The sequence below is a fragment of the Lissotriton helveticus genome, chromosome 1_1, assembly GCF_964261635.1.
Source record: "Lissotriton helveticus chromosome 1_1, aLisHel1.1, whole genome shotgun sequence".
NCBI classification, from domain to species: Eukaryota; Metazoa; Chordata; class Amphibia; order Caudata; family Salamandridae; genus Lissotriton; species Lissotriton helveticus.
The window spans coordinates 1,659,489,293-1,659,516,845 of record NC_136057.1 but is presented as its reverse complement, the minus strand read 5'-3'; the positions used below and the strand labels follow the sequence as shown (position 1 = coordinate 1,659,516,845).

The 27,553-nt window shown below is 44.4% G+C and overlaps 1 protein-coding gene across 3 annotated transcripts in view; it reads left to right on the top strand.

The window, feature by feature from the left end:
• Positions 1-27,553, top strand: part of LOC144830053 (17-beta-hydroxysteroid dehydrogenase type 6-like) — a 123,375-nt gene that overhangs the window by 70,306 nt on the left and 25,516 nt on the right. For all 3 annotated transcript variants that reach the window (XM_078688879.1, XM_078688878.1, XM_078688880.1), the window contains exon 2: positions 15,932-16,245. In XM_078688879.1, coding sequence (XP_078545005.1) covers positions 15,933-16,245 — 313 coding nt within the window. In that variant the 5' untranslated portion in view covers position 15,932. The remainder of the gene's footprint in view (positions 1-15,931; positions 16,246-27,553) is intronic.

Here is a 27,553-nt window from a genome sequence, read left to right as displayed (position 1 = left end):
TGGTCAAGTGCTACCGTCCTGCGGCTGCGACAATGTGTCCCCGCAGGACTTGGTGCACTTCCTATTTATTTGTTCTTATTACGACATACCTCGGAGGTCTTATCTAAAGCCTCTTTTAAAAAAAATGAATTTTACCCAGGTTAGACCTGCACTTTGTTACCTACAGCTGCTAACCCACGATTGCACTTTATTTGTAACTGGATTTTTAAAACTAGCATTAAAATTTAGAAATAGCATGGAGGGATAACTGTTTTGAATTGTTTTTAACATTGTATTGTAAATGGTCATTTGTGATTTTTAATTCTGGAAGTTGTTTTATAGATCGATTCAATCTTTTTAAAACTCTGTCTACTGAATTGTGCTTTTATGGTCGTTTGTCTGAATAACCGAATAAAGATTTTTGAATTTGAATTTGAACTAAACAGCAATTTTCCTGTGCTCAAGGGATACAGAACCATTTGTGCCTATTATGTACAAATCACCCATTGGTGCCCTGTCAATACAGAGTCGACATTAGACCATACATAATGTCGACTCGGTATCGAGTAAGGGGAGAGGTGGTACCCTGTCCACCCTCTGTGCACTCTTCGGAATGTGTCGTTTTAAACAATGCATGATGGGGTGGGATGTCATGGGGCCATCTACACAAATCCGAGTGTACAGTCAGTGTATCGTCCACGGACCACAGGAGACTTCATCCCTCAAGCCCCACTGGCAACCTAAGAGGGGGCCATCAAACATTGTGTGCAGTACCTCAGGATGGTTGTTTGTCTGTCTTTGCCATCAGTTTGTCCAGGAATGCATCCCATTGTAGCACCTCTCATCACCGTAGCAGCAGTGAGCGCCAAGTTGCTGTCTCAGCTGTTGCCCATTTAAGAAGAACCCTAACCCACAGGGACAGTTCAGGAGCCCCTGTGGACTTCCACGTCATGGCAATACAGCACTTCAGCAAAATGAACAGCGGGACCAAAAACTTTGTGATGTATTTGTTCTTAAGTGTATGTGAAGTCATCCTCAGTAAATAGCATAAGGGGTCAACCTGTAGAGGCCGGTCTATTATGTCTGTCAGCGTCATCACTGCTGTTGTCTAATAACGTTGAACCTCCGGGAAGATCCACACCATATGGTAAAAATCTGCCCCAATACATATACACCACAAGCATTTTGGGACTATTCCTGGAAAGATGTTGTTTAACCATTTGGGGGTGAGATATGTTTGATGTAGACAGTTGAATTGTGTGTATTTCAGTAGTTAGTTCCTAGAAACACTCAGAATCTGCTCCAGTGCTAAAAATCAGTGCCTATTCGTAAGCTCCTGCTCGAGAGATAAGGCCCATTTATCTCTCAGGATATGTAGGGTCAGGCTATGGGATTCCAGCAACTATTTGTAGAATCGAGTAGTTGCCCATCTACCCAAGCCATGCTGCAGTAACTATTGCAACATTGAAGATATGATGGGTTCTGTGTGGTCAGGGCCCCATAGGAGCCCTATCACAGTCAGCAGTGCATTGTGGCTCAAGAACTGGCCCTCATTAAGCACGCGGTGCTCCATAAGGTCCGCAAAGGTTAGCAACATTTTATGTTCATGCAAATCCCCTGTCTTAAGAATGTCCTCCTCCGTCCACAGTCTCACATTGTGGTAGCCCGACACTCTGAGGAATGCCAGGAGTACCCATAGTGGTAGGGAAGACGCATATGGTGTGGGACAGCGCCTTGGTTGCACATACGCACTCCAACAATGTTTGGCCACTTTGGCAAGATGTCCTGCATTAGGAGCATCTCTTCGGGGTCCATAAGCCAGTTTAATATACTGCAACCCTGTGACTCGCATAACTGATGACCGCTCAGTGAAAGGCCTATCTGACAGCCAGGGCATGGGCTACTGGAGCTGCATCCCTGTGCAGTATAGCTTGTAATGCAGCACCCTAGCACCCCTCTCTCTCCAAGAGAGCATACAGTTTGTTGAGGACCACTCTCTTTCTCCCCTTGCCCCATATCAGGTGGGCTCCTGAAAGAAGCATCGCGGGAGGGGAATCAGAAGCATGTAAAAGTGGTAGATAAAGCGGGGCAGAATTAGCAATTTCATTATTGCACCCGTACCCATTGGGGAGAGTGTTAAAGACCCCCCAGAAGGGCAAGGAGCCATGCACGCCCGCCTTCATTGCCCCAGGTTACCCTGCATCAAGTCATTGTCCAAATAGTAGATGTTGAGCCTAGGGTACTGGAAGCAATCCTATTTCAGAGGCATCCCCAAGTGCTGCTGTCTTTCCCATTCTGGTGCTGGAAGTTTACAGAGAGGAAAGTGGGAGGGTTTGGCCCAGTTCAGTTTCAAGACAGAGAACGCTCCAAACTTTTCCAGCACATAACTTGGGGTAGGTCTCTATGAACATTAGGCTATTGTCTGCATAAAGTGAAATCGCCTCCGTGCATCACCACCAGATGTCCCCCATTGTTGGCCCTGTTGTAGTAACAGTCCCGCTAGTGGTTTCATTACCGGGGCAAATATGATTGGTGAGAATGGGTAACCCTGTCTAGTGCTCCTGCCGGTGCGACCTCAAGCAACTGGTTCTGTGTATAGGAGATCGATCCAACATAGAATCTCTGGTGTCATACCCATTATAACTAATACTAACTGAATAAAAGGGCCTTTCCGTATTGAAGGCTTTTTCAGTGTCTAAGAAGAGTGCCACATATGGGGACACCATTGAAGTGTGCTCTTCTATAACGTGAAAAAGATGCCTAAGATTGAGAAAAGTGTTCCTGCCAGGAATAAAACTGTTTTGGTCCTGGTATACCAACGTGGGAAGGCATGGCAACAGCTGATTGGCGATTATCTACCCAAGGATCTTACAATCCATACTGACAAGAGAGAGCGGGCAATAGCATTGCACCTCCAATAGGTCACAACCCAGTTTTGGAGAACCGCAATCATAGCCTCTTTCTCAGAGGTGCCGGTAACAGCACGGCTAGGGCCGCCTTATAAGTTGAATACAATTATGCAGGAACCCCATCTGTCCCTGTGGTTTTATTACGGGCCATTTGGTCAATTGTGGGCAGACCAAGCCAATTGATAGTGGTTCATCGCGAAAGTGGTGCTCTAGAGACATACAAGTGTGTGATCAGCAGGCATATGAGGTAGTCTTATAATATTAGTTCCTTGTGCCTGTCTCTCTCCTGTAACAGAGAGCTGTAATAGTCAAAGAGAACTGTATTAGTGTCTGCTGGGGCATTGAGAATTTCTCCAGTCTGGTATAGGATGGCATTCACTTGCGATCTGTCCACCTCTGCCCGTAGCAGCCAAGCCAGTATGAACCCCACTCTGTCTCCCTCAGCATGCTATTTGCCTTTGTATCCTGCATAGTCCAATTTCCCAAGACTCTCCACTAGAACTCTGTGGTTGGATCTAAGGGTAGGAAGTTCATCCTAATGCCTCCTGCCCTCTCCCACCTGCACCTCGGCCTGGCACATGGAGTCTTCTTTGTCTATGATTTAGCGTTGCAGGGCTAGCTTCACGCCTTACTTAGTGTTAAGGCATAGGTCTGCATGACCACCTTATTTATTTTTTTTAAACATTTTTATTCTCAATGCAGAAGTAGGACATCACAGGAAACAAATGAAAAACAAAAGCCAAAAATAATAAGCATATGTTACACATGAAAGCTGATTCTTAATAACTAATACTTGTACATACTGGGAAACCTAAAAAGCAGTTCACTAAGCAATTACATTGCCTACCCATAAAGAGAATAATAAATAGCAGAACCATAAAGATTTCATATATCTAGAGTGCGTATTTAGAACAGTGAGCCCCAAATCGAGTTGAATTTGTGCATAGATTGATCCCCCTTCATCTCTGCTAATGTTTCCTCCATATCATATGTTTGCCTAACTAATATCCACCAATCCGTTACTGTGGGAGGTTTTGATGAGATCCAGACCCGGGCTATTGTCAATCTTGCACATACAAGCAAAATAATTAACAGATCTTGAATATCAGACCTAGTATTTCTTATCCCAATCATTATTTACATAATCGTTAGAGGTGTTATAATTTCAAATTTTTTTGATAAGATTTCTGTAACTTTTTGTCAAAATAAAGAGAGGTCTGGACAAGTGACGAACATATGTTTTATGTTAGCCGCATGCAGACCACATCGTGGACATTTTGTCCGGTCATTAATCTGGTTGTTAGATGACTCCTTTGCTATTCGATCTGGCGTATAGTATAATAAGCAGATTGTACGAAATTGTTGCATGCGTAAATTAGGTGAGTGTACTGCTCTAACTATTGTGCTTAATGCATATGATTCTCTAGTCCAACGTTCCGCTATTCTTAAGCAATCATCCGACCTATAAGCACAGAGGCTTTTATATGCTTTACTAACTGATGATTTTTCGTTTGTGTCATGCAAACAATCCCATATATCTTAATCAATAATGTTCTTCAGGTTTAGTTGCTTGATAAAATAATCGCAAATTTGCATATATTTAAATTGCATATTATCTGCTAAATTATACAGAGACTGCATTTTCACAAAAGTAAGAAAGCCATTGTGGTCATAGAGATCACCTAGACAAGTTAGTCTGTGGGTGATCCATAATTTACCTAAAGAATCGTGGAAGATCTCTGGCAACCCTGGGTTATAACAGAGAGGAAATTTAGCATGCAATAGTGATACCTAATATTTCAATGAGATGGCACTCCAAATAGCTATGCCATCTCGAGCTGTCTTGAATTTTACTCTTTTAACACCTTCAATGCTACAGGATATTTTCCTCCTGTGCTGCAAATCGATATTTTCCATTGTTCATGACAAGGTCAGCTCGTCATAAGCACACGACCAGTGTACTTCATGACGAGCTGACCTTGTCATGAGCATGGAAGGGGCTAAAGTAGTTTGGGTCATTGGTTCTAAACAAGAACTGACTGCTCTCTTCACCCAACATACATTTATGAAAATAAGTACTACTCTCAGGGTTAATAAAACTGCGTAAGCGACCAAAGAAGGCAGACCAAAAATAAGTTTTAAAATCCGGAAAGTCAAGGCCACCTTGTATAAATGGTAGTTTTTGTAGTTCCAGCGCTTTTCTAGCTTTCTTATAGCCCCAAATGAAGCTGCTACAGATCCCATCTAAGCGTTTAAAGAAAGAAATGGTCACTCGCAAAGGGATACACCTGAAGAAATTTTGGAAAAATCTTCATTTTTATAATGTTTATCTGCCCCATTATGCCTTTAGGTAGTTTGTGCCATCCCTTGAGCAGTTTAACCATATCTTTCAGCAATGTTTCATAGTTTAGGGAGATGATTCTTTCAATATCCGCTACCATCTTAACTCCAAGATATGTAGCAGTTGCACAAGCCCCTTGTATTGGTGAGGTTGGATTAAAATTCAAGAGAACCTGGGTTTTATTTATATTTAATTTATATCCAGAAATCAGTCCGAACTCCCGTGCTTCCTTTGTTATAATTTGCAGTGACCCACCCGGATCCGTTGAGAAGACCGCTATGTCATCAGCTTATGCGATGACTTTGAGGGAGTTATCCCCTAACAGAAGGGGGCGAATTAGCTGTTGATTCTGGAGAGCTGAGACAAAGAGCTCTATATAGAGAGTAAATAAGAGTGGTGATCAGGGGCAACCTTGACGGGTGCCCCAGAGAATTGGGAAAATGGCGGACTGTAACCCAGCATACATGATTTTAGCACTAGGTTTGTAATACAGGGCTTTTATCCAGGTGACATATTGCCCCTTGATGCCAAAAGCTTCTAATGTGGCCCATAAGAAGTCCCACCCCACTCGGTCAAATGCCTTCTTAGCATCTAGAAGGATCATAAAGAGTGGGGTCGGTCGCACCTTAGCCACATCGAATGCAGTAACAGCCATATTTACTAAGCATGGGCGGATTTTGCGGATCCACGATTCACGAATTTGCGAATTCACGGATCGTGGATCCGCAAAATCCGCGGATTTTGCGGATCGGCGGATTTGGGGGCGGGGCTTCGTCGAGTGTGTGGGCGGGGCCAAACGGACGGGGCTTCCATGCGAGTGCACATGCCTCTTGTGTGTATTAAAGGTCAAAGACTGATCATGCGTCTTACACCAGAGTCTGATCCGGTTTCGTGTAAGTGCAGTGTTGGTTGTAATGAGTTTTATGTTTTATGGTGGGTAAGACCGTTTTAAAGCCAGTGCAGCCCTTTCTTCTCTGAAACTCTGGTAGAGTTTAAGAACGTTATTAGCAGGCGAATATGGAGTTTACAATACTGGCACACCCGCCTTGTGTAAGAAGAAGGGATGGCTTCTTACCTTCAGGGCACCAGATTCACAAAGGTAAAGTTTGATCAAAGGGGCACGGCTTAGGCGCCGACAGGGATGGCGGCTGGCTGAAGCTGCTCCGCGTTAAGTGCCGAGGTTTTTAATCTTTAAGCCTGGTGGAAGCCTTATAACATCTGCTTTTTCCTAGGAATACGTGTTGGAACCTCTACTGGTACCAAAGATGCTTTTTGATGCACGCGGTAAGCCCGCATTTTTGACATTTTTGTCTTAAAGCTGCGACGCGCCCCGCAACTAAACCGTGGTTGCCATTTTTTTGTTTACTTTCAACTTACTCCGTGTTTCTCTTATGAAACGGAAGGGTCACCTCACAAATTGCTGATGATGCAGTATGAAGGGAACATTTTAAAATTTACTGCCAACGTTAATTTGACTATTTCTGATGTTGAGTCACAGAAAACATATTTTTAAACTTATAAATGTGACGCAACCTTTTTCAGCAATTGACTTTCTCACGTTGCACACTTCACTTCACATAACAGCACGGGGATTGCGCTCGTGAAGGTCAAAGATGCCCTTCATATTTATTCAAGAAGACACCACCGTTGGTGCCCCTGCTGTAAATAATTTACGATGGCGCCGGCAAGCTGCCAGCGCCATCGTAAAAAAGTTACTTAATTAGCTTCAACAGGAAGCTTCAATTGTTAAAACAAAGCAGGCGCTCGAGTCCCTGCTTTATCTTATCTATTAGAGCTTCCTGTTGAAGCTAATTAAGTAACTATTTGAGGATGGCGCTGGCAGCTTGCCGGCGCCATCGTAAATTAGGCTTGAACTTTTGACCGCGGAATCCGCCGCTCGCGGATTGCGGATTTTCGGTAAATTCGCGAGAGTTCGCGGATCGCGAATTTACCGAAAATCCGCAAAATCCGCGATCGGAGCGGATTTTGCGCTCATGTGTGCAGTTGTGTCTCTCCCCTGTATAAAGCCATGTTGATAATGCGAGAACAAGCTAGGTAGCACAGGAGATAAATGATTCCGATCTGCGGCGTCCCCCAAGGATCATCTCTGAGCCCCACCCTCTTCAACGTCTACATGAGCCCCCTTGCGGCCATCGTACGCAAACACAACCTCAGCATAATCTCCTACGCCGACGACACCCAGCTGATCCTCTCCCTGACCAACGACCCCGCCGCCGCCAGAGCCAACCTGCACGAAGGGATGAAAGAGGTAGCCGAGTGGATGACGACCAGCCGCCTGAAACTGAACTCGGACAAGACAGAGGTCCTCATCCTGGGCTCCTCACCCTACGCCTGGGACGACTCCTGGTGGCCCCCCGCCCTGGGCACCGCACCCAAACCGACTGACCATGCACGAAACCTGGGCGTCATCCTGGACTCCTCCCTCTCCATGACCAGGCAAGTCAACAACGTCTCCTCGGCGTGCTTCAACATCCTACGCATGCTACGGAAGATCTTCTGGTGGATCCCCACCGAGACCAGGAAGACCGTCACCCAGGCCCTCGTCACCAGCCGACTGGACTACGGCAACGCCCTCTACGCCGGTACCACCGCCAAGCTCCAGAAGAGACTCCAGCGGATCCAGAACGCCTCAGCCAGACTCATCCTCGACATCCCACGAACCAGTCACATCTCCGGACATCTGAAAGACCTTCACTGGCTCCCCGTCAACAAAAGAATCACCTTCCGCCTCCTCACCCACGCACACAAAGCCCTACACGACCAAGGCCCGAGCTACCTCAACAGCCGAGTCAACTTCTACGCTCCCAAACGCCACCTCCGATCAGCCAACCACGCCCTCGCCGCCGTCCCCCGCATCCGAAGAGCAACTACAGGAGGAAGGTCCTTCTCCTACCTGGCCGCCAAGACCTGGAACTCCCTCCCTCCCGACCTGCGCCTGACCCAAGACCACCTCTCCTTCAGGAAGAAGCTGAAGACCTGGCTGTTCGAGCAGTAGCGGCACCCCCCCCCCCCCCCCCCCCCCAGCGCCTTGAGACCCTACGGGTATGTAGAGCCACCCTTATCAGAGGATTCCCTTGGATATATTTGGAGATTTCCTCCTTTTGAGGCTGGTTTTCTGGGCTGTACAGCTCTTGATAGTAAGGCGCAAACTGTTCAAGTATCTGACTTGGACGTTCATATAGTTTATTATCGGCCCCTCTAATCTTCTTTATAATGGTCTTAGCCCTGTCATCTGCTACTTTAAAAGCTATATTTTAACCTATTTTCTCCCCATTCTCATATTGTAGCAGGCGATACTAATTGAGTTTTATTATGCTTATCTGCCTAAACGTCCTCTTCAGCTCTGACCTTAAATTAACCAAAGTGTAAGCTAGATCTTCAATATTTGAAAGGCCTCTATTAATTGCCTTATTGTGCTGGATTTCTGTTGTACGTATGGCTGCTATGGTTGCTTCCATTGCCTTTTTCCACTCTTTATTTTCCCCCAAATATACTGCTGGGTGAAGCACCTAATTGCTGCCTTAAATGTGTCCCATACTACTAATGGGGAGGCTGTCCCAACGTTCACTTTGAAAAACTCCTTCAAATATTCCCTAGTTTGAGTCAGAAAACCATCTTCTGTCAATAATTATCTAGGGAAAGAAAAAGAACGTGGACTTTTATGTTCAGAGGACATCTTAAATGAGAGAAGAATGAGATTGTGGTCCGAAGTAACCCTTGGGCAGATTTCTATAATGCTAGACCATAAAATATTGTCTGAAGCACATGCCATGTCAATTCTTGAGTATAGTTTGTGAGGAGCGGAATAATACGTGTAGCCTGCTACACTGGGGGTGCAGAGTCCTCCAAACATCTTTGATTACATGTAGCCGACCCATCTCCACGATTGCTGCCTGTGTCCTACGCATTCTCCTTTTAATGTCTATCCCATAGTCCATTATGCAAATCTCCCATTACCAGCTGTTCCCCCTCCCAATTTAGTAATTCTAAAGTCACTGCCTCCATTACTGTTGGGTCGTCTGTAGTGGGGCCGGGAAACATCCTTTACGACGCAACTTTTACCATGCAGTGCCTTTACAACGCAGGTTTTTCAACGCAAGTCATTACAACGAATTGCGCTGGGGGGGCACTCTAGGATAGGTAATAGTTAAATTTACTATCCAACACCTTCCCTACTATCCACGGGGACTGGAGTTGGAATAATAAATTAAACTATTCACTATCCAGCACCCCTCAACGCAAGTCGTTGTAACGACTTGCGTTGAAAAACCTGCATTGTAAAGGCATGTGTAGTAAAAGCATGCGTTGTAACAACGTACATCCAGTGGGGCCATACAATGAACAAAAAACGTATTTATTATCCTCTATCTTCAACTGAGCAATAGCCCATCTAGCCCCCTTATCAGACAGCGTCTTACATACTTCTACTCTAAATCGCCTGTTTTTCAAAATAGCTACTCCTCGAATTGACACAGTTTGCGCAGAACATGCTACCACTTCATAGCCCAGTTGCCTTAAAAAACCTGTCTTTTTATGAGATGTGTGTTTCAGACAGGATAGCTATCTGAGGATTGTATATTTTTAGTTCTTCGGCTACCAACCGTCTCTTGGTCGTACTGTTAAGGCCGGCCACGTTTACAAGCTAAGCACCTGATCTCCCCCATCTAGACGGTATTTTTCTATTCCCTCTTCAAAAGATTGATTTGTTGATCGTTTGAATGTTTCCCTGATCATGCTTATTACTTTTATCCCTACATGTGCATTGACTTTTCTCCCCTTTTAACTCCTGACTCCCTCCTCCACCTACACCCCTGAACCCCCAACCCACCCACCCATGATCTAACTCTAAAGGAGGAATCTTCCCCTTTTCCCTTGCTGCCGTTGGTGTGACAGCTAACTGGAAGCCTACAGCCATGGCGGCCGCCAAGTTATCACAGCCCCCATGTTGATTGCTAAAGAAATTCGTTTGCAAATGGATGAGAGGAAAAAAAAATAGAAAGAAAAAAGACAGTCCGACAGGACACCTATATTTCTAAAAAATATAGGTGCCCATGTTGATTGCTCAAGAAATTAGTTTGCAAATGGATGAGAGGAAAAAAAATAGAAAGAAAGAAAGAAAAAAGACAGCCCGGCAGGCCACCTATATTTCTAAAAAAAAAAAACCTCTCTGACCCATTTTAAATCCTAACTTCGAGACTCCTGATCTCTTTCCCTGCCTTATGTAGCCCCATATTTCTGCCATTTTGATCATATTCCCTTTGCCTCTAGCTCAGAAAAGAAAGAATACCTTTGACCAGCTCTTATAACCTTCAAGCAATCTGGTTCCTGCAAGAAAGCTTGTGCCCCTGTTGCTTTTAGAGGATTGATTAGATGTTTCAGCCACCATCTCCTGTCCATAGTGGCCCTGCAAAAATCGGACCGGAAAAAGATTGAATAAGACCCCACAGCAACCGGTGTTTAGAGAAACTGCTTGCCTCAGCAGATAGTTCCCAAAGTAGATCAGGAACGGCCTTGGGTATTGATCATCCTTTCGCCGTTGCACCAAGGGCAGTCTGTGGGCCCTCTGAATCTGGCAGTCCCAGTCCCAGTCTACCAGATCCGGGAAGGCCTTCTGCATCAGTTGCACAATAAATGTTCTAGACTCCGAACCCTCCTGCCCCTCCGAAATGTCAAATAATTTCAGATTTTGTCTCCTCTGCCGATTTTCTAATTCTTCAAGCTTAATTTGAATGCTAGCAATGACCTCCTCAGTTGTGACCACTCTCTGCTGCAATTCTGTAATCCCGCCAGACATTTCACCAACTCTCCCTATTACCTCCTTCAGGAAGTGTTGAATACCATGATTGTCTGCCCTAATTTAAGCAAAGAGCTCTCGTGTCTCTTCTCTCTGCTCTTTTAAGGCTTGCAATATAAGGGAGAGTTTTGGGGTATCTTTCTCTTCAGAGCTTCTTCTTTGTGGATCTTCCCCCACGCTTGAGAGATACGAGATTTGAAGGGAGTCAAGTGAGGCCATGGGTAGACCATTTTGAAGTTGATTAACAGGTTACTCCGTGTTATGCATAGCTCTGACTCAGGGTCAGTTTCTGAGTTGCTTGCCCCCTATCCAGCCACAGCATTCTCAGTGGCACTAATAGCGTTTGCCTCATTTGCCGCTTTATCCGCTCTGTCCGCCAACCCTACATCAGATAATCTAGATATAACAGTTTTTATCCCTCCTTTTGATTGCACCCATCTCCGCATGGGGCTGTTAGCAGGCGCCTGTAGCTTCCTCTTATTAGCAGACCCTGCACTTGATATGTTCTGATCCTTCCTTGTATCTTTTGCATTTGTGCTTTTCGGGCTTTTCTTTTTTCCTTTTAATATCACCAGGGAGACCGTTGGATATTCGCTAATTTTAGCCTGGGTTTGCTGCTTCATTCATGCATCCGCTGGGGCCTGATTTTGACTTTGGATTTGGTCTTCCTCTTGTAGTGTAGCAGAAAATACAGCAGTACTGTCAGTAGCTGTGGTGGTTGTAGCATTTGTAGCGCTGACAGCCTTGAGGATAACCGCTCCCGCTTCATTCAAGTTAGCAATAGATATAGGTTGCGCCGGAGCCATTCTCTCAGGGCCCAGTACGCTGCCAGCACATGCCTCTCCAGGCTCCTTCACCTGCTCCCTCTCATTCACCATTCTGCTTTAATGCTGACTAGCTGCGATAAGATGCCCATTTGAGACAAAGTCTGAGAGCGTCAGAGTTTCTTGTGTCTCTACCAGCCTTGTTTTTTTGTTAGGCATGTCGCCTGACACAAGTGGACTATTCAGCTCAATTTGATCTGTATTATCACTTGTGGCCCCCCTATAAGTCCTGAGGCAACCACACTGTTCTTAGTTACCACCCCCTCATCTTCGATCTCGTCAGTCTCACCAGGCTCATCAGACATTACCCAATCTGTGCCCCTATCGTTTGACAGGTCAGTCTGATCCAAGCCAATCGATTTAGTAATTATCTCAACTAATTTATTGCTAGCCGCACTCTCTGTATTTATCTCAGTTTTCAATAGCTCCACAGATTTCTTTGACTGTAGGTACCGGAGCACCGGCTTACCGAGACCCCCAGCATGTTTAACGCGGTCTGCTCTGCTCCCATCAGCCTTCCCAGCGACCTGCTCACCTCCTGGTGATTCTATGCTCACTGGCAGTAGGCTTGTGGCTCGGTCCCTCGTGGTGGATTCTTCTGCGGAGCCATTGCCAAAGCAGACGTCCTTATCCGCGGGGCTGAACCGGAGCTGAGGCAATTGAAAGAGCGTCGGGCGGTAAGGCGCACCACCACGTAGGTGAGCAAAAGCTCTGGAGAACGCCCGGATCCGACCCTTGTCAGCGCCTGCATCCCATACCGTGAGTTGCCGGCAGAGCTACAGCAGGATGTATCAGGTGAGCCAATCGGTTTTCTCGAACAGATGCCAAATCCAGCCAGTTAGCGGATGGGGGCGTCTGCAGCACTCAGCCCTTTGAGGCTCCGCTTTCCGCTTTTTACTGCTTTTGCCACTTTTGCCACAATTCTCCCCCTCGCAAGCCTCTAGCACTTTCTCCCCATTAGACAGGCTTTCCACATCAGGGGTTACGAGCTCTCGGGGGCCAGACCGTGCTGCAGCCTCTCAGTAACGGCATCAATCCGCCATCTTGCTCCTCCCCCACATTTGACCACCTTAAAGGCACCACCCTACACCCTAGTGTCAGTTGATGTTCCATATTGTCCACTATTGGTGATGTGTGTGCCCAGAGCCTCTCAGAAAAAGTAGTCTTGTAGGAAAAGTGTGTGTCGACTACATGTAGGCATCAGGGTTTGTCACTTGTCCCAATGTATGATCACCTGAAGAGGACTGTGGTCAGAGAGTGTGTGACCTAGATATGCAATGTCTGTGAAAAATGGGACCATATTGGGGTTACAGACACGGATATCAATTCTGGTGTGAAGACAGCACTCCTATCTGTTGCTTCTGGCACCAGATGGTTTCTAAAATTTGATCTGGAGTCAGCATATAATGAGGTGGATTTATATCCTGATTTAAGGCATTTTAATGCATTTGTTTCACATATTGGCACTGTCCATTATTGCTGCATGCTGTTTGGTTTGGCTTCGGCATCATCTGTGTTCCAAAGGGTTTTGTTTGATATGTTAAAGGATGTCAAAAGCGTATCAATTTTCCAAAATGATGTCCTTTGTTTTTGCTCATGATCGATGTCCACAAAATATGATTTTGGAAAATGTTTTGTCCATTTTTTGTGATTATGGGATTGCTTTAGAATGTAACAGGTGTGAACTTCTAAAAGATAGTGTTGAGTATTTGGGCCAGGTAATTTCTTCTGATGGAATCCATCCAAAGGCCGCTTTAGTTATTGGTATTCTTGAAGCATCTCCACCTACAGATACTGGAGTTAAATTCCTTCTTGGGATGTGTGAGTATTATTCTAGGCTCATTTCTGGTTTTGTTTCAAACATTAGGCCAAACAGTAACTTGTAAAAAAAAGAAGTTTAGTTAATCTGGGATGCTGTGTGAGGAAGCTGTACATGTTCTTAAAAATACAGAAATTCTTTACTTAGTAATTGAAAAGGAGTCTTTTCTGGGTTGTAGGGCCATTGAAAATGTCACAGTTATATTTGATGAAGACGCTTTGTACTGCAAACTGACCACAAACATTTAGTGTTCATTCTCAATGGGAAAAAAGTGAGGGACTGTTCTCCAAGAATTGCCAAAATGTCCATCAAACTTCTACATATCAATTTGATGTTGCATATATTCCAGGCAGGATAAATACTAAAGCAGATTTTCTTCCACGATTTCCTTCTGAAGGAATATTGGACTCTTCTGGGTCTCATCTTGAAATAAAAGGAACTTGAAGATTTCATAGTTGCTTCTATTGAAATTTCCAATATAGTTTCTTGCTTAGAATCTGAGTGGAGATACTCAGTCTCTAGCGATGAGGGTCTCACTCAAGTAAAAAAAATATGTTATTGAAGGATGGACTAAGGAAAAGAATATTGGCTTCGATTCTTGGCTTCGAGTGTCAACCGTTTGTCAAAGTGGCTAATTAGTTGTCTGTGAAGGATGGGCTGCTGTTGAGGTGTAATAGGTTAGTTCCTCCTACTAGTATAAGACAAAAAATAATAGGAAGCCCATGAAGGATATTTGGGTGCTACTCTCACCAAACACAGGTTGTGTGTTTCTCTCTGGTGGCCACATATGGACAGTGACATTGAGGATTTTGTTTAAAATTATGTAATTTGTTGTACTTCTGACAAGAATTTCAAAGTTTTTTTTACACCTCCTTTGACAATCCCACTGGCCCTTGGAAAAAGTTGGGTATTGATCTTATGGTCCCTTTCATGCCCTTCCTTTAAACTCATTGCATACTTTGGTCATGATTGATTATCATTGGAAGTATCCTGAATTGAAATTTATAAAGGAGTCAAATTCTCAGACAGTCATTGATTTTTTAGAATACATTTTTCTGAGGGAAAGTTTTCCAGAAAAGATTGTCTCAGATAATGGAGTACAATTTATGAGAAAAGATGAGAACCGTTTTCTCAAAAAATGCACTGGTACTAAATTGGAAAGTTCTCTTTATCACCCTCAAAGCAATGGCTTGGTCAAACACATGAACACAGTGAATAGGGACTACATGCGGTTGGCTATTGAGTGCAAATGTGATATACAAAAAGCCATTAAAGGTATGTTGTGTTTTTATAGGACCACTCCACATTCATCTACTAATGTTTCCCCTTTTGAGTTTCTGAGAAGAAGAAAAGCTTCTAATATTTTCTGGCTGCTATGGATGTCTAGGAGGGTTGGTGATGGTGTTTCTTTAGAAGAAATGTTGAAAGGAAAAACGTTAATTGATCCAGTTTGTGTTGAAAAAGTATGTGGGAATGCTGTGAGGGCGAGTGGAGGACATTGGTGAAATGTGGTTAACATGGTAAAAGTTAGTAGTTCATAATTTTCCACTCCAGATTTCTTGATTGGTAGATTATCTCTGTCAAAGCAAAGTGTCTGAAGTTTCCACTGTTAGACCTGCTAGGCTTAGAGATTATGTCATTTTTGAAAAACATATATAGTTCTTTTTTTATGTATCCTCAAATCTTTCATATGTTTTTGTATATTTAGGTGAATTGATGTTAATTGGAATTTACTGTGAACTCTTATATGCTATTTTTAGTATTGCAATCTTTCACTAATGTGTTAGTTTTCCAAGGCAGGGAGGTATGTAGTATCTGTGTAGATTATGATGTGAGCCGGCAGCCTTATATCTTTAAATGGTGGAAGGTTAAGAGTCAACAGAACCTATTGTTCTGCGTGGCAGTTGGATTTGAACAGTTCAAAGGTCCTGGCCACGGTGCGCACGTACAGACGAATGAGCAGCAGTTTATTACTAAAGATCTGGATATTTACTTCTTTTGGATGGTGTCGTCATTACAGATTGGCAACAGATGTCATACTGTTTGCATGATTTTATAAAGTGTTTCTTAGTTACAGACGAAGAGTGTTACATAACAACTTTTTTTATTTTTATCTACAAGAGGAATATTATTTCTATGCATTCCTAATGCAAAAGTTGGTGTGTCAGACATCTGTTGCTGGTGTGCATAAATGTAGTATCTATACATAGCAGAATTCATGAACCTGCCTTTGCTTGTTTGTAGGATGTGGCTTTACCTGGCGATTCTGACGGGGCTGTACTTTGTCTTTCGGTGGCTTCGGGAGAGGCAGACGGTCCCAAAACTCCAGGACAAATATGTTTTTATCACTGGCTGTGACTCCGGTTTTGGGAACCTCCTGGCACGCTGTCTGGACAAGCGAGGGATGCACGTGCTGGCGGCGTGCCTGACCCGGAAAGGAGCTGAGCAATTAAAGGAAGTCACCTCTCAGAGACTGCAGACCGTCAACCTGGACGTCTCCAAGGGCGAGAGCGTGGCTGCCATGGCGCAGTGGGTGAAGCAGCAAGTGGGTGACAAAGGTAAGATGTTCAATTGCTAGTTAATCACTATTTTTATTATACTTCATCTGATATTTTACTGAAAGTGTTATAGCGTGAATTTGGGGATCAAATGATTGTCCATGGTCGTATACAGGGAACAAAATAGCTGTAACTCACTTACCCCCTCATTCCTCACGCTTGAAAAGCGGACTCAGCGCTGTCCTGTAACTAGGCGTGGAACGCTTTTCCAGTGCCTCGCTCAGCCCGCAGGCCACGCCCCCTTCGGAGGCCACGCCCACCGACCGTCACTACAAAGGGGACGCTGATTACGAGCGCTCCCATTTGTCGTAACACACTCCTGAGGCGGAAAGGCGGGAGGCAGCTTATTTTAAAAATTGTTGTTGCTATTATCATTTCTGTTTTAAAAAACTCACTTACCCCCTCATTCCTCACGCTTGAAAAGCGGACTCAGCGCTGTCCTGTAACTAGGCGTGGAACGCTTTTCCAGCGCCTCGCTCAGCCCGCAGGCCACGCCCCCTTCGGGTGCCACGCCCACCGACCGTCACTACAAAGGGGACGCTGATTACGAGCGCTCCCATTTGTCGTAACACACTCCTGAGGCGGAAAGCCGGGAGGCAGCTTATTTTAAAAATTGTTGTTGCTACTATCATTCTTTGGAGGCCACGCCCACCGACCATCTGTCCATTCTTCCATAAACCATGTGCTTTCCTCGGAAGCGCAGCGGACGAGCGCAGCGGGCGCGACGATTGCGCGCCGAAGGCGCGCCAAAGGAAAGCCCGTCTGCGCCCGTCCACGACCGACCGGGACCAGGGACACCTCATAATACCAAAACCATCGACTACTCCAGGGCCGACCTTTTGGAGTGCAATAAAAATAATGATCATTTACTCCTATCAAAGGATACACTCCACCAGCTATGTAAGCATGGTATCCTGAGCCAAGGCTGTCACCTTTCCACTCGTGCAGCATGTTCGTCACCGCCCAATCCACCCCCCAATTCGCTTGCTATCCTTTACCTCAACACTCGTTCCCTTGTCAAGCATCAGATGGACATCTTCTTGTTACTCGACACGGAGAAACCTGACATCCTCCTGCTGGCAGAAACTTGGTTATCTCCTACCTGAGCACCCGATATCATAGCAGCTCTGCCGCTTGACTACTACATTATTCAGGCAGACCGCGCTATTGGGAAAGGAGGAGGTGGAGTTGCGGCGATTATCCACTCTAGCCTGGATGTCACCACTCTTACCTGTTTGACGCTAGCCAACACAGATAACCTTGTACTAAAAATTGCTACTCCCCACATGACTATAGCATGTGTCCTTTTGTATAGAGCGCCCACCTCAATGCCACTGTTACCCATGGCTTTTAGTGAGCAAGTTGCTAACCTAGCTTTAGATCATGCCAGGGTCATGTTAGTAGGTGATTTTAATTACTGGTACAAAGATCCATCAGAGGGCTTTCAATCGGCGGAATTGACTGACCTTCTGTGTAACCTTAACTTTAAGCAACTGGTGCTCTCCCCCACCCACGATAAAGGACACATACTGGACCAGGTGTGGTCTAATACCACTTGCGTGACCTCCCCGCTAACCCTGCCTTGCCTATGGTCAGACCATCTTATCCTTAAATTTAAGATTTGTGTTACTCACATCAGAACCACTGTGCCAATCGCTGGCAGATTAGCCAGAAATTGGAACGCTATGGATAAGACTGCTTTTTTGCAGTCATTAGCCAATGATGTCCCCTCCTTGGACAATGACATAAACTTGTCAGTTTCCTCTCTAACCGACTGGCTACAAACGGCCAGCAATCTTCATGCCCCTTACAAAAGAATTAGACTCGCACGGCGCACGGATGCCAACAGATGGTTTTCTGCCGATTTGAAAATCAGGAAACTGGCTCTCCGGCATCTTGAGCGCCTGTGGCGCCGTGATTATGACACTGAGGGAAAAATCAAATATACTAGGGCGAGGAAGGAATATATGAATGCCATCTCTGCAGCAAAGGCAGAGTATTTCTCTTCTCGTATCCTAGATTCATCAAACAAATCTAAAGATATCTTCTCGGTCTTTAATGAACTGACCAACTTGGAGAATGTTCGTCCTAAAGTAATCCCTACTCAGTGTCTCTGTGACTCACTTAATACTTACTTTAGTGACAAAATCACAGGCATAAAAACTAGCATTCCCCAATCTAAGACTCCAATCACGACCGGCATGGCAATAAAGACTGGCTCTGCCACCCTTACCAATTTTCAACCCATAACTCATGGCCAGCTCTCGGAACTAATGATGAGAGTCAAATCTGGCTCCCCACTGGATATTTGTCCCCCTCGTATTTTGAAAGAATGCTTTTCCACTTACCCAACCCCTGTTCTTGCCCTTCTAAATGACTCCCTCTTGTCAGGCACAGTCCCGTCTGCTTTCAAAGAAGCCACGGTCATACCTCTACTAAAAAAAAAAACGGGCGGATCCTGGATGTAAGGCAAACTACAGGCCCTTCTCCTTACTGCCTTACCTGGCAAACATTTTAGAGGCACACGTGGCGAAAACTCTCTCTAATTTTTTGGAGGAGTCCTCCTGTTTTGACCCTCATCAGGCTGGATTCCGGCCGGCACACTCTACGGAGGCAGTGGTCACTGCAGTTTTGGATACACTTCGAGATTGCGCAGATAGACGCTCTCCCCAGGCCCTGGTGCTCCTGGACCTGTCGGCCGCGTTTGACACGGTCGACCACAACATCCTGGTCGATCGTGTCGGACAGGCCGGCATACAGGGCGTGGCGGCCTGCTGGTTGAGGTCCTTCTTCGAGGATCGCTCCCAAGCCGTGCGCCTGGGGGACCTAACCGGTGTTAAACAGACTATCCCATGCGGAGTGCCACAGGGCTCCTCCCTATCTCCCCATCTCTTTAATATATACATACTCCCCCTTATACAAACCTTGAGGGACAAACAGGTGAGAGTATTTAATTATGCAGATGACCTGCAGCTACTCTTCACCATTGACAACTCCGAAAAATCCATTAGTCATTTCCAGTCAACCATGAGGTTTATTAAATCCTGGATGGATCAAAATCAGCTGAAACTAAATCCAGGTAAAACCGAATTGGTACTGACTGGGGATGATGCTAATTACTGGGGTTCTCACTACTGGCCTTCTGGTCTGGGTCAAGCTCCGCAACCATCACCATCGGCTAAAACGCTTGGAGTCATTGTGGATAGTGACCTTTCATTAAAAGCACAAGTGGGACAGGTGGTCTCCAAATGCTTTTACCAGCTAAAAAAAATCAGGAAGGTCCGGCGACTACTTACGCCAGAAGCTATTACCCAGGTTGTGATCGCCACTGTTCTGTCCCATCTGGATTACGCGAATGCCATCTACTTGGGTCTCCCAAGCTATTTACTCAAGCGTCTCCAGATGGTGCAGAACTATGCTGCTAGGATGATCCTGAAGCAACCAAGGTGGCAGGCAGCGACTCCTCTTCTCATCAAACTGCACTGGCTTCCGGTCATACAACGCTGCTCCTTCAAAGCAGGCTGTATGATCTTTAAGTCGCTACACGGCAAAAGGCCTAAATTCATTAATCAATTAATCACCAGATACGTTCCCTCCCGCAACCTTCGTTCACTCCACCTAGGCCTTCTCCAGACCCCTCCCTTCAAACTTAAACGTTCTGGTGGACGTAGGTTTGCAACACTTGCCCCCTGCTTATGGAACACCTTTCCTCTGGAAATCCGGTTCTGCCAAGATCTCCTACCTTTCCGGAAAGCACTGAAGACCTGGCTTTTTAGACAAGCTTTTTAATCTATTTTCCCTACCTTCGATTGTGTTACTGTCAATTTTAGCGCCAAGAAACTAATCAGTGTTAGTGCGCTCAATAAATGATTTAATAACATAACATATGCTTCGTTTGGGAGGGCAGCTCAAACAGATATCTAGGATTCAGTAAATGCTGACAAGGTAACATTCATTAAATGTCACAAGGTAGCACATGCATAGGGATACAATATCCATGAATATCTATTATACAGGAGGGTAGATTAAGGGACTCATGAATGTTGTGAAAGAATGGATTATGAAAATAATATACATATTTTTATTGTGAGCAATTTGGCTTATTTTGAGGTCTCGCATCTGATGATAACCTAATGTGTATTATAGGGATCAGCCCCATGCTTATCATTGGAGAGCTTTCTTGCTATTTTTTTGTTAATTTTGTTTGCTTTCTATACATTTTCTGCCCCTTTCTGTGTTTGTTCGTGACCTGGAGGATAGGTACTTTATCATTGTTTTTTTAATGGTTGATTCGTATTCTTCCACGGCTCTACATCAGGGAATTACTTTTTTCTTTTTCTCTCAGCACTCAGTGGGAGGGCAGGTCTTTTTTTGCTCTCTCGCCCCCATGTGATGTTTTCCTCCTAGTATCTCTGCCTTCTCAGTGTTGCTTAATCCTCCCAAGCCTATCCGTTTCCTCCCCTGTTCCTCCCCATCCTGCTCAGATTGTTTAGGGAAGAGGGTGTTTGTATTTATAACCCCACCCGGCTCCTCCATTGCTTCCTTACTTACTCCTCCTTGCATGGTTTACTTGCAGAATCCCAATGTGCTGTTCATTCCACCACTGCTCCCCAGCCCCTTCCCATCTCTTGCTTTTTATGGTCTGGCTTGACAGCGCAGTTGTCTCCAGACAAATTATGTGAGTATTATCAGGAAGGGGCGCTGGCTCCGCCCACATGTTCGAAGCCAGAAGTACTGTGCAGATGATGCCTGCTTCAACAAAAAAACGCACTTTCCCTTCAAACAGCTGTGATCATTTCCTTTATTTATCAAACTGCCTGAGGTTGAACTTAAGTGGCACATACACATGCCATTGAAATGGTATTGAAGTGCCTCAGTTAATAAAATAAGTTATAGCTTTTCGCTCAGGCAGCAGCACAGATGGGAGGAGAGCAGTTACGCACATGGATTTTTAGGTTTGGCTTGACAGTGCATTTATAGGCCAGCTATTTGCATTACCAATGCTTGTTTAAAAATTGTTTCCTTTTTGTTTGTTTTCTTTTTGTTTTCTAATCAGACCCTGGTGGGCCCTAGCCGCTGCAACTTCCTACCTGGTGTGTTCCTTTCTAAATTAGGCCTTTTGTATACTTCTTGGGAAAGTATTCAAACAGAAAGCACACATATATTTTATCTCGCTGTGCTAGAGGATTCTTTAATCCTGTGCTGTTCAACAGCAGAAATAATGCATGAAAGGAAGCAGGAGTACGACAAGTACTATTTGCTTTCCTTTGGGAAAAGAAAAGCATGCGCCTCTTGAACTGTTAAATTGTAGTGCTGAGCTAAAAGGAATCTTGAGGGTGAAGTAATTTAACTGAAATTAATACAGTATAGCTTATCGTGCAAGATCAGTATGGAAGGCAACAAATCTTCACGACATGCTGAAACTCCGGTGTCTTCCACGCTCTTAATACTATTAAAAATAATCTTATTAAAAATGAAGTGCAAATGTTTAGTCATTAAATGGGTTATAGCAACATTAAAACTAATCATATAAGAAGATATCTACATATATATGTCACTGAAAAAAACAAGGGTTAAAGGGACGTTATAGTTAGGCTGATATTTCACCCGTCCAAAACCAGAGAAATTCTGCAGTTATAGTTAGCTGAGCTAACTATAACTCGTGACCCCACAATGCGCTGCTTATTACCTCACATATTGCATCACTCATGACATGGTCAGTGGCAACAAAATTCTTGTGGCGTAGAGGGGTTCATGTGGCACTGTTGCAAGAATATCACCTAAGAGGTGCTAAGAGTCGAAGGCTGCAATCCAGATAGAGGGGACAAGTGTAAGATACTTGGGTCTCTGCTTTGCCATGCAAGTCCTAGTGTGGATATGGAGTCTTCTTTGCAGTGCTTAATTTGAACCAGTGGTTTCCGGTGCTCAGCACCGGCACTTAATCATCAACACCAGCGCTTTTCATGAACACCCATTAAAGACACATTAATTACGTGGAGAATAAGTGATTTGTCAAGAATCACAGGATGTTGAGCCGAGACTTGAACTTGGTTCCTCAGCTCTGAAGTTGGCAGCTCTGGCCATTTTGCCACATCCTCTCCCCACTTTCATGGTTAGTACTTGGTTCTGTTTTAGGCGGTGCTAACACATGAAATGGGCTGGTGCAAGCTGCCTCCTGACGAGAGCCTCACCACTTATTGTTTTATAAATTAACCACTGCTTCTTTGAGGCAGTTAGCAAACTGATGGACAGTGAGAAAAGCATGTACTGTTTTAGTGAGGCTGACTGGTGGCCTGCCATTAACGGTAGTTTCTTTGACCCCCAGCTTGGATCAGTCAACATAGTATAACTCTACGCCCAAACTGCTGGCAGAGTGGGTTATTCTTCTCCTTATACTGTTGGGAAACCTTTAACAGTGTACTTGTTGTTCAGTTGGTTTGCTCTTATCCTTCTTTCCCACAATTTCAAGTTTATAAAACTGCTATGGCCTTAGGTGACTGGCTTGGGAATTGGGCATTAGTTGATGCTTGACATACTAACAACCCACAAACCTGAGACTATTCATTTTGATCACTGATATATAATTTACATGGTAGCCTACGATACATGGTCTGTTCCAGAAGGGCGTTGCCAGAGAAAAAACACAAACTCCAGGCAACTACCATCTGATGGGGAAGAAGACTCACTATCATTCCAACTTGGTGAGTGCAGAGTACGATGCCGAAGGACATGGCCTTCTGGACATCACTGAAGGAGGTCATATACTAATATTTGAGGACCGGGCTGGGCAGCATCATCCACATACTTTTAATTGACCAGAATGGAGTTATGTTATGTTATAGTATACACATTTGTAGAGTGCACTATCACCTGGGAGGGTATCCTGGGGCAGAGCAGGAGTGAGTCTAGCAAAACCTAGAGCCTACTCGAAAAGCCTAGTCTTCAGCTCCTTGTAAATTCATGATGTCAAGAGGAGGCTTTCATGTGTAGTGGCAGTTATTTCAAAACTTTTGGAGTGATGTAGAAGAAGGCTTGACTGCCAGATCTAGATTTCCTAATGCACAGGATGTTTGCAAATAGGAGTCTGAACAAGAGAATGTGCCTTGAAGATTGTGACAGCTGATGCTGGGCCAGTGTTTGTAGTTAAAATATGTGGTACTGTGTCTGCTAGTCCGCCCTCCCATCAATGTGCGAAGGACCTCATAGAGGAGAAAAAAGTGAGGAAAAGTTGGCAGACCCTCACGGGAGGAACACCATGGGAGGTTACAGGCTGGTACTCGCCTGTGTCCTCAGGTTCTCATCATTAGCATCTGCCAACTGTAAGAAATAATAAGTAGCTAGTGCAGAGGAAGAAAAACCCCAAAAGTGTGGTGTGTATTCTAGATATGACCCTATAGGGGTTCCGAGATCTGACGTAGAAACCCGGTATCCCCTAGTTTAAGAATGAGCTAGGCAACACTGGCTATACTATTTTATTCCTTGCTGTGTGCCTGCTCAATTAAAACCAACATGTTTCATTGCCTTACAAAATTTGGTGGCAATTTCATCAGGGTTAGGGTCAGCGGCTTCACTTCACCTTGTCTCTGCGTTTATTGTACCTGCAGAGAAACAGCATACCACATTACATCAACATATACACCAGACAAGCATCACATTAAAAGGATATATCTGTGGGGAATCAAAGATACCACGTGTGATCTATTTACCGGGTAGTTGCCACTCATCGGCATACCTGAACCCCCTTAGGAGAAACTAATACACCCCCTGTAAATTCTTTACAGGTCTCGTTATGGTCTCTGCAATAAGTCAGTCTGTGTAGGAGAGATAGAGAAATGATTGCCAGTCTGATCAACCTCCTTGAATATTCATAATACCCATAACACTTTGATCATGCCCTCGGGTCAGGGTGTACTGAGTGCTGTATCTCACGCTGTTAATTACTACTTTCTCTGCACTATCTATTTATTATTTCTTACAGTTGGCAGATGCTAATGATGAGAACCTGAGGACACAGGCGAGTACCAGCCTGTAACCTCCCATGGTGTTCCTCCCGTTAGGCTCTGCAAACTTTTCCTCACCTTTTTCTCCTCTTTGAGGTCCTTCGCACATTGATGGAAGGGCGGACTAGCAGACACAGTACCACATATTTTAACTTAAGTTGTGATCTAGGACACTGAGAGGCAGTTGTGAGAATTAGATCCACTGCTGTCACGCTCAAAATTGGGTGTCTCCTTTAAGTGACACATGATGGATCATTGTCCATACATATAGTAGGAGCAGGTCTTTTGTTGAGGTGTAGCTATTGAGTGGGGGAGGGGGGATCTGTTCCTGTTCTCACCCCCTTTGGCTCCTAGTTGTGGACACCAGTGTTTGTAGTGCCTTTAAGGTGTGGGTGAGGAGTTTCAATTGTGCTTGTTTGTGTATGGGGAGCCAGTGGAGCTTCTTCAGGTGTGTGATGTGAGTGTTATGGGAAGCTGAGGGTGATTCTGGCCTTCTGATTAGTTTTTCCTGATCCTTGCATGGAGAGTGTTACCTAGTCCATCTTGCTTACAAACGGGTAGGACTGACTGCTTTCCGGGTGCTGATTGGAAGCAATTTGAACATGGGGCATTCATGTTGCAAAGGAAGACCATGCTTCCTTAGTAGAAATATATTGTTCTTAGATTATGCAGCTTACATAGCAAAGCACCACTGTGAGGGAGATGAGTTGGGTTTAAACCAGACATCCTGGGGATACCCTTGACAGCAATAAGGGATGGTTGTGGGGATATTCGGCATACGTAAAACAGTATTAATGCTATTACTATGTTACCTTATAAAATGATCGAAGAAAATGCATACACAAGGAGATGGCAGCATACTTAGAGGGACTAGATCTACCACAAATGGACCTAGGAGATAGAGAGTAAATGGAACAACCAATTTTGGGTCAAGAAATCATAGGAGCTCTACTTGACTTAGCTACTGGGAATGTCCCAGGTATGAGTAAGCTCCCACAGGACCTAAGCAGCATATATCTCAATAAACTAACTAGATAGTGTCCTTGTTGAAGCCAGGAAAATATCAGTTGAATATGACATACATGGCACTGTCCTCTCTTGATCTTGAACCTAGATTTCAAAATTGTGGTTAAAATCCTGACCCAAAGTCTGCTTCCACATATGCCAACGCTTTTTCTTCTTTAACAAAAAGGGTTCTTACCTGGTAGTAGCACATTACAAAATCTGAGGAGTGTACTTGAAGTAATGGTTGGGGCTGTTACAAAAGTACTCCATTCTGTGCTATTGTCTTTAGACACCGAGAACACCTTCAATTTCCTGAGTTGGCAATATTTGTTTTAGGTCCTGATGACATTTTGACTTTGGGAGAAATATATAAAAATGTTGCTGCTGTTATTTGCCCTGGCAATGGAAGCATTTGCTTCCAGGATGTGGCGAGAAGGGTTGGACTGGGGCTTTCTGATACTCAAATAGTTTTCTTGTATGTGAATAAACTTCTTATATAACACCTATTAGGATGGATCTGAATCCTATGGTGAATGCTCTACGATGATTTGGAAATATCTCACGACTCAAACTGAATTAGGAAATGTCCTATTTATACCTAATGAAACCAGACATATCGAGCAGTTTGGTGGGAATCGGGGAAGAAATGATTAATTGGCAACTCACTTCCGTAAGATATCTGGGGATAAACCTCTATCACTCCCGGAGGTGTATGATAGGGGCATTGCTCTTTACAAGTGACCTTTTGGAGATAGCTGCCATTATCTGTAGCTGGGCAATGTCCAAAATAATGATACTCCACGGGCTCTTTTATTGTTTTGCTGACACTCTGATCATTGTCCCAAGAAAAAAAAATTGGGATATGGCTTCTTCTCTTGCCTGAGGCCATTCCTGTATCCGATGCAAAGTAGACCCAAAGTGTCTCGCAATTATATGACGTCCTTTCCAGTTGCGGGATGTTGGAGTATATGGCCCACCCTCTTGTGAGGAGATGGCGAATTTTATTAACGATGCAAGCTTCTTTGGCGCAATGGGCCCAGATGAACTCCAGATATTTGTTATTAAACAAGAGGTTTCTGCATGGGCTTTGTTCTGTGAGTTATACCGTCTCCTTGGAAAAGAAGTGTTGTTGTGCCTCTATATAAAAAGGGTCCTAAAACTTTTCCTTCTAGTTTCAAGCAAATTGCACTATTGGACGTGATTGACAAACTGTTTGCCAAGAGTATTCTCCTGCATCTTCAGCACTGGGCATTTGGTAATAACCTTGTTCCTGTGGAGCAAGATGGTTTTTGTAAGATCTGTGGAACCTTAGATAATATTATGGCCTGCTAAACACTGGTAAAGAAGTATTCTGTGGACGAGGGAATGGCCTTATAGTCAGCCTTTATTGATTTCTCCAAAGCGTTTGATAGGGTTGACCGTGGGACGCTGTGTAGGAAATCCTCACACATTTGATTAGGTTGATTGCTGCTCTGTACTCTTCAACTTGGACTCAGGTTCTGATTGGAGGGAACCAGGGTCAGCCCAGAAAAGTAGATATGTACAATGGACTGAAGCAGGAGGCTTACTTGCACCCCGTCTTTTCTCCCTTTTCATCCATGACCTACCAGCATTGACCTGTGGCTCAATGGAAGATCTATGTCAGAATATTACGTTTTTTTGGCACGTCTTTTAAAGGTCCTAAGCTGGAATGTTAATTGAAAGGACATGAAGTGTGGCTCTGGTGTAGCAGAGAATGATCTTTATAATTCATAGATTTATACAATCCAACCACTTACAGTTGTTTGTCAGACTCCTCAATTTTTTTCAAGTCAGATGGGGATTTGGTGGTCATTGGAGAGCATCTGAAAAAGGTAGTTGGCATTGCTGAGGCACCTGTACTAAAAGTAGGAGTACAGGCTACTGGCCAAAAGATGGGAAAGGGAGGGCCATTGAGCAACTTCACACATCACAATTAATGCAGTTAATTCCTCATACCAGGGACAAAAAAACCGACGACCATTACCGGATGAACGAGAAGAAACTGTGGAGTTCTTTGCGAAAGAACAAAAAATTGCATCTGGTCATATGCCAGACTCACTTGGCAATCAACAAAAAGGGACACTTGTAACACTGTTCGACTTTCGGCTTAGTGCAAATAAGGAAACCCTCAGAGAGGTCAATGTTTACTAGCGAGTAGCGGTATATTCGTTTCTTCCGCCCCACATTGACACTCATGCAGTTATCATCGGGTTTTTCCTCTTGGTATGTACTGCTAGCCTCATCCAGAGGCACCTCAAGTCTCAAGTGTAGTGTCCAGAAAC